This window comes from Sinocyclocheilus grahami, unplaced genomic scaffold, assembly GCF_001515645.1.
Source record: "Sinocyclocheilus grahami isolate Dianchi unplaced genomic scaffold, SAMN03320097.WGS_v1.1 scaffold245.1, whole genome shotgun sequence".
In the NCBI taxonomy this organism is placed as follows: domain Eukaryota; kingdom Metazoa; phylum Chordata; class Actinopteri; order Cypriniformes; family Cyprinidae; genus Sinocyclocheilus; species Sinocyclocheilus grahami.
Genome location: NW_015505424.1, coordinates 1540278 through 1548439, shown reverse-complemented (window position 1 = coordinate 1548439; position 8162 = coordinate 1540278). Strand labels below are relative to the sequence as shown.

The following is an 8162-nucleotide window of genomic DNA, read 5'->3' as shown; positions in this document are numbered from 1 at the left end:
TATATATATATATATGCTAAAAAACTCAAAATATTTAATTATTAGATACGTTTATAGTTTTATTAATATTTTGAATACATTTTTATTTTAATATTTTGTTTTCTTTTTAATTTTAGTCAAAGTATACACGATTCTTATCGTTATAAGTTACATATAGAACGATATATACACTATGCATAACTCAGTTTGCGATTGAATAACTCTTTTTAGTTTTTTGCCACTCTGATCACAGTCTTTCCCTCCTCTCCTCTCTTCTACTTAAACTAGTTGAGGACTGAAGGCTCACGCACTCGATGACGTCACCACGCAGCGCCTGTCACGCTCCAGCGGGTTTGTTTGATCTCAGAGTGACAGCAGCTTCAGAGAACAGCTGCTTTTAGACGAACCCGACGGAGATGTGTCGCGTGCGTCGCGTGTGTGTCGCGGCGCTGCTGCTGCTTGCTGCCGCCGCGTCTTGCGCTCTAGACCTCAAACTACACGACGATGAAGAGGAGGATGAAGACGCGATGTTTCAGACGCCTGGCGGAGACGTGCGGGTTCGGGTGTCGGGCCGAGCGCTGGTTCCGGGCGTCAGGGCTCAGGACTGGGTCGCTTCTGCTCGGGTTCTGCTGGACGGAGACAAACACGTGGGCTTCCTCAGGTGCGCCTGCACGACAAACCAGTGAACATGCTAATGATTCCGTTCCATCCCAGCTAGTGCTTTATGGTTTCCAGAACGTTCTAAGGTACTGTTGGTTAGACAGGAACGTTTTCTTTATACAACATTCCGCTAACGTTCGCAGAATGTTCTTATTTGGTTGCTCAAAATAACCAAACGTTCTCAGTACATTCACAAAATGTTCTTATTTGGTTCCCAAAAAATAACCAAATGTTCTCAATACTTACCCAGAACGTTTTAATTTGGTTCCTAAAAAATAACCAAATGTTCTCAATACTTTCCCAGAACGTTCTTATATGGATCCCAAAATATAACCAAACGTTCTCAATACTTTCCCAGAACGTTCTTATATGGATCCCAAAATATAACCAAACGTTCTCAATACTTTCCCAGAACGTTCTTATATGGATCCCAAAATATAACCAAACGTTCTCAATACTTTCCCAGAACGTTCTTATATGGATCCCAAAATATAACCAAACGTTCTCAATACTTTCCCAGAACGTTCTTATATGGATCCCAAAATATAACCAAACGTTCTCAATACTTTCCCAGAACGTTCTTATATGGATCCCAAAATATAACCAAACGTTCTCAATACTTTCCCAGAACGTTCTTATATGGATCCCAAAATATAACCAAACGTTCTCAATACTTTCCCAGAACGTTCTTATATGGATCCCAAAATATAACCAAACGTTCTCAATACTTTCCCAGAACGTTCTTATATGGATCCCAAAATATAACCAAACGTTCTCAATACTTTCCCAGAACGTTCTTATATGGATCCCAAAATATAACCAAACGTTCTCAATACTTTCCCAGAACGTTCTTATATGGATCCCAAAATATAACCAAACGTTCTCAATACTTTCCCAGAACGTTCTTATATGGATCCCAAAATATAACCAAACGTTCTCAATACTTTCCCAGAACGTTCTTATATGGATCCCAAAATATAACCAAACGTTCTCAATACTTTCCCAGAACGTTCTTATATGGATCCCAAAATATAACCAAACGTTCTCAATACTTTCCCAGAACGTTCTTATATGGATCCCAAAATATAACCAAACGTTCTCAATACTTTCCCAGAACGTTCTTATATGGATCCCAAAATATAACCAAACGTTCTCAATACTTTCCCAGAACGTTCTTATATGGATCCCAAAATATAACCAAACGTTCTCAATACTTTCCCAGAACGTTCTTATATGGATCCCAAAATATAACCAAACGTTCTCAATACTTTCCCAGAACGTTCTTATATGGATCCCAAAATATAACCAAACGTTCTCAATACTTTCCCAGAACGTTCTTATATGGATCCCAAAATATAACCAAACGTTCTCAATACTTTCCCAGAACGTTCTTATATGGATCCCAAAATATAACCAAACGTTCTCAATACTTTCCCAGAACGTTCTTATATGGATCCCAAAATATAACCAAACGTTCTCAATACTTTCCCAGAACGTTCTTATATGGATCCCAAAATATAACCAAACGTTCTCAATACTTTCCCAGAACGTTCTTATATGGATCCCAAAATATAACCAAACGTTCTCAATACTTTCCCAGAACGTTCTTATATGGATCCCAAAATATAACCAAACGTTCTCAATACTTTCCCAGAACGTTCTTATATGGATCCCAAAATATAACCAAACGTTCTCAATACTTTCCCAGAACGTTCTTATATGGATCCCAAAATATAACCAAACGTTCTCAATACTTTCCCAGAACGTTCTTATATGGATCCCAAAATATAACCAAACGTTCTCAATACTTTCCCAGAACGTTCTTATATGGATCCCAAAATATAACCAAACGTTCTCAATACTTTCCCAGAACGTTCTTATATGGATCCCAAAATATAACCAAACGTTCTCAATACTTTCCCAGAACGTTCTTATATGGATCCCAAAATATAACCAAACGTTCTCAATACTTTCCCAGAACGTTCTTATATGGATCCCAAAATATAACCAAACGTTCTCAATACTTTCCCAGAACGTTCTTATATGGATCCCAAAATATAACCAAACGTTCTCAATACTTTCCCAGAACGTTCTTATATGGATCCCAAAATATAACCAAACGTTCTCAATACTTTCCCAGAACGTTCTTATATGGATCCCAAAATATAACCAAACGTTCTCAATACTTTCCCAGAACGTTCTTATATGGATCCCAAAATATAACCAAACGTTCTCAATACTTTCCCAGAACGTTCTTATATGGATCCCAAAATATAACCAAACGTTCTCAATACTTTCCCAGAACGTTCTTATATGGATCCCAAAATATAACCAAACGTTCTCAATACTTTCCCAGAACGTTCTTATATGGATCCCAAAATATAACCAAACGTTCTCAATACTTTCCCAGAACGTTCTTATATGGATCCCAAAATATAACCAAACGTTCTCAATACTTTCCCAGAACGTTCTTATATGGATCCCAAAATATAACCAAACGTTCTCAATACTTTCCCAGAACGTTCTTATATGGATCCCAAAATATAACCAAACGTTCTCAATACTTTCCCAGAACGTTCTTATATGGATCCCAAAATATAACCAAACGTTCTCAATACTTTCCCAGAACGTTCTTATATGGATCCCAAAATATAACCAAACGTTCTCAATACTTTCCCAGAACGTTCTTATATGGATCCCAAAATATAACCAAACGTTCTCAATACTTTCCCAGAACGTTCTTATATGGATCCCAAAATATAACCAAACGTTCTCAATACTTTCCCAGAACGTTCTTATATGGATCCCAAAATATAACCAAACGTTCTCAATACTTTCCCAGAACGTTCTTATATGGATCCCAAAATATAACCAAACGTTCTCAATACTTTCCCAGAACGTTCTTATATGGATCCCAAAATATAACCAAACGTTCTCAATACTTTCCCAGAACGTTCTTATATGGATCCCAAAATATAACCAAACGTTCTCAATACTTTCCCAGAACGTTCTTATATGGATCCCAAAATATAACCAAACGTTCTCAATACTTTCCCAGAACGTTCTTATATGGATCCCAAAATATAACCAAACGTTCTCAATACTTTCCCAGAACGTTCTTATATGGATCCCAAAATATAACCAAACGTTCTCAATACTTTCCCAGAACGTTCTTATATGGATCCCAAAATATAACCAAACGTTCTCAATACTTTCCCAGAACGTTCTTATATGGTTCCCAAAATATAACCAAATGTTCTCAATACTTTCCCAGAACGTTCTTATATGGTTCCCAAAATATAACCAAATGTTCTCAATACTTTCCCAGAATGTTTCAATTTGGTTCCCCCCAAAAAATAACCAAACATTCTCAATACTTTCCCAGAACGTTCTTATATGGATCCCAAAATATAACCAAACGTTCTCAATGCGTTCACAGAACGTTCTTATTTGGTTCCTTAAAAAAATTACCAAATGTTCTCAGTTTATTCCCAGAATGTTGTCATTTGGTTCCCCCCCCCAAAAAAATTATTCCCGGTATGTTCCCTTCTGATTTTGTTCCCAAAAAACAAAACAATTGGGAACCAAACAGCAGCGTCCTGTGTTTGCTGGGATGGCTCTATCATCTGACCCTATCCTGTACCGTGGTACCAGAGCAGTCCTGCTTCTTTCCGCAGAGATGATGGAAGCTTCACAGTCAGTGACGTTCCGTCCGGATCGTATGTTCTGGAAATCTCCTCTCCGACCTACAGATTCCAGCCTGTGCGGGTTGACATCACCACCACAGGGAAGATGAGGTGTGTGGATGCGAACTTTGATACAGTTACTGCTGTAAAACACACTTGCACCGGATGCTACACCAGTGTTTGTGTGAAACTAACCACTGAATCATACAGAGGAGCATTAGATCTGCCGTTTCATTGATTTTAATGTGCGTTGAGTCAGTGGTGACGGTTCTGTGCTCGTGCAGGGCTCGTGTGGTCAACTACATCAAGACCTCAGAGGTGATCCGACTGCCATACCCGCTTCAGATGCGGTGCATCGGTCTGCATTCATACTTCATCCCGCGGGAAACCTGGGGCTGGTCCGATTTCCTCATGAACCCGATGGTGCGTCGCTGTGATACAGGGTTGGGAATCGAAAATCAATTCCTGAATCGGATACTTAAGGTCAAGAATGGGATGCTTTAAATTAAATTAAAAATTAAATTAAATTAAAAATTTAATTTAAAAATTAATTTAAAATTTAAATTTAAAAATTAAATTAAATTAAATAAAAAATTAAATTAAATTAAATTAAAAATTAAATTTAAAATTTAAATTTAAAAATTAAATAAAAATTAAATTAAATTAAAAATGTAATTAAAAATGTAATTAAAAATTAAATTACATTAAAACTTTAAATTAAATAAAAAATTTAAAAAAAAATTAAATAAAAAATTAAATAAAAAATTAAATTAAAAATTAAATTAAAAATTAAATTAAAAATTAAATTAAAAATTAAATTAAAAATTAAATTAAAAATTAAATTAAAAATTAAATTAAAAATTAAATTAAAAATTAAATTAAAAATTAAATTAAAAATTAAATTAAAAATTAAATTAAATATGTTAAATTTAAATTAAATATTTTAAATTTAAATTAAATATTTTAAATTTAAATTAAATATTTTAAATTTAAATTAAATATTTTAAATTTAAATTAAATATTTTAAATTTAAATTAAATATTTTAAATTTAAATTAAATATTTTAAATTTAAATTAAATATTTTAAATTTAAATTAAATATTTTAAATTTAAATTAAATATTTTAAATTTAAATAAATTAAATTAAATTAAAAATTAAATAAAAAATTAAATTAAATTAAGATTTCGCCTAACAATTCCTGTGTGCACATCTTTTTTTTTTAGGTGGCGAAAAGGGGCTGTTAAAAATGTATTTGTCTTTGAATCATTCATTCAAGAGATTCATTCAAAAACACTGATTCATCCAGTAATGAAACAAGTGAATCTTGAGTGAGTCCATGAATCATTCATTCATAAATTCCTCGATACTTTGTTTAGTTGTCTGTTTTTTTCTTCAGAATTGTGAGAGAACCACAATCTCCGAATCGTGCCGCTCTATTTTGCACACAAACAGCTCTTAATCGAGTCCAGTTTTTATGTAGCCTGCTGATTTTTGTTCATTGTATTCAGCAGCAATTAAATGTTTTGGAAAAAGAGACAGAATAAATGTTTGATATCTAAATGTTTGACTTCATTTTGTTAAACCACATTGGAATCGAAACTGAGAATCGATAAGCAGAATTGGAATTGATCAAATTCAAACGATACCCAACCCTACTCTTGTCCTGTAACCGCAGCACCAGTCTCACGCTTTACTCCACTCTCTCAGGTTCTCATGATGGTTCTTCCTCTCCTCATAATCCTCCTTCTTCCTAAAGTCTTCAACCCCAGCGATCCCGAGATGAGACGGGTATGAACTCCTTCACAATGCTTGAACGCTCTGCTCTGATTGATCATGTGATCGATTAATTGATTGATTGATTGGCAGGAGATGGAGCAGTCCATGAACATGCTGAACTCCAATCAGGAGCTTCCAGACGTCTCGGAGCTCATGACCAAGTTCTTCTCATCACCTAAAAGTCACGCAAAGGCAGGAGGCGGAGCTAGAGGCCATAGGGGTGGAGCTCAAAGTGCAAGGGGCGGGGCTTCGAGGCGAAAAATTAAAGATTAATGTGTGAAATGCAGAATAAAACAGCTAAGAGCGTGAAAATGCTTTTAATACTCATTACGTACACACTCTATAGGTGTATGTGCTGTGTTTAGTAAAGCCTATGACTTCGGTCAGTAAACTATTTCATCTGTGTTTATATGTGAATGACACTTTACTGTCATTATACTGCTGCTGAATCTCGACCGGATCATTGATTATTCAAGCTGCTTCCGTTTCACAATATAACACCGTAACACTTTACAGTAAGGTTTCATTAGTTAATGTTAGTTCATGCACTAACCAACAAGCAATATATTTGTTACAGTGTTTATTAATCTTTGTGGACGTTCGTTAATAAAAAGAGGGAAAAAAAGAAAACACACCTGTTCATTGTTCAGGGTTTCTGCAGGTTTTAAAAAGTCTTCCACAGAATAAGGCCTTAAAAATGTCAAAAGTACAAAGTGAAAAAAACACAGAGGAAGAACTCCAGTTTTTGCATTGTGATAAGAAGGTACTGTAAAAGTTATTTAAAATGAATTTCAAAGAAATGGACATTTGTTCAAAGTTGTATTTTCAAACTTGCTAATTCGACTCCTTAAATTTTCTTTAAATGTTTTTGAAAAGGTCTTAAATTTATTTTATTAAACCTGCAGCAACCCTGTTGTTTGCTCATATCAGCTCAGGCCCAATATTAATACATTAATAATAAATGTTTTGAATGCTAAAATTCACATGAACTTAGGTTATGCCTCTGAATAAATTATTATTGTAAACTATTGATTGTAGTTAAGAAACACTTACTGTGTGTGTGTGTGTGTGTGTGTGTGTGTGTGTGTTTTTGTGACAAATGAGGACATAAATGTGTATAATGACAAAGGTATGACAGGTATTCAGGTATTAAGGTGACTTTTCAGGACATTACAAGGCTGAAATGAATCAGATAAAACAAATGAAACCACACTGATTATTAATTCATCCTCCTGTAATTGATTCATCAAATGTTCTACAGAAATAGGGTGACCATATTTTAGTTTTCAAAAAAGAGGACAGTGGGGGCAGGATGCACAGGCGCAATAACCATATCCCAAATATCAAAACTCAAAATATGTAATTTCCATACTCAAAATACATATTTTACAGTCACTGTTATGCAGATTGATCATAAACACAGCTAAAAAAAACTTCCTACCAGTGGCCGTCCTTCACAAAACGTAACATCTCATCTTCCAAAGTTTTATCATAGTGCAAAATGTTTCAATACAAGCATATTTCAGTCAAATTTAATTTATGCAATATTTAAAACCTTTACCCAGGGGAGAAAATCAACCTGCCGTAAAATTAGCCCAATTACATGCAAAAAATGCGGATTTGGCAACCCTGCATCCAAAGTGATTTAAATACTCCGCATATTGATAGCAGCTCCCTGATGCGCGAAAATTATAATCAATATTGGAATGTTTGTGTGAGGCGGCGGTAATGGTAAGAAAAATCAGCGGGAGCGGGATTAAGAAAACAGTTTTTTTACAATACAAAAGCGCACACAATGAATGGCAACTGTAGAAAGCAAAAGCCGAATCCCGGACATTTTGGGCGATTTGGTTGAGTTGAGTTGAGTTGAGTTGAGTTGAGTTGAGTTGAGTTGAGTTGAGTTGAGTTGAGTTGAGTTGAGTTGAGTTGAGTTGAGTTGAGTTGAGTTGAGTTGAGTTGAGTTGAGTTGAGTTGAGTTGAGTTGAGTTGAGTTGAGTTGAGTTGAGTTGAGTTGAGTTGAGTTGAGTTGAGTTGAGTTGAGTTGAGTTGAGTTGAGTTGA

The 8162-nt window shown here is 34.9% G+C and overlaps 1 protein-coding gene across 1 annotated transcript; it reads left to right on the top strand.

Annotated features, from left to right (window-relative positions):
• Nucleotides 1-289: 289 nt before the first annotated feature.
• On the top strand, nucleotides 290-6670 carry emc7a (ER membrane protein complex subunit 7a). The gene is made up of 5 exons (XM_016289406.1): nucleotides 290-640; nucleotides 4317-4436; nucleotides 4610-4748; nucleotides 6034-6114; nucleotides 6193-6670. The coding sequence occupies exons 1-5, from the start codon at nucleotides 396-398 to the stop codon at nucleotides 6373-6375; spliced, it is 768 nt and encodes a 255-aa protein (XP_016144892.1). The 5' UTR covers nucleotides 290-395; the 3' UTR covers nucleotides 6376-6670.
• The last annotated feature ends 1492 nt before the right edge of the window (nucleotides 6671-8162 follow it).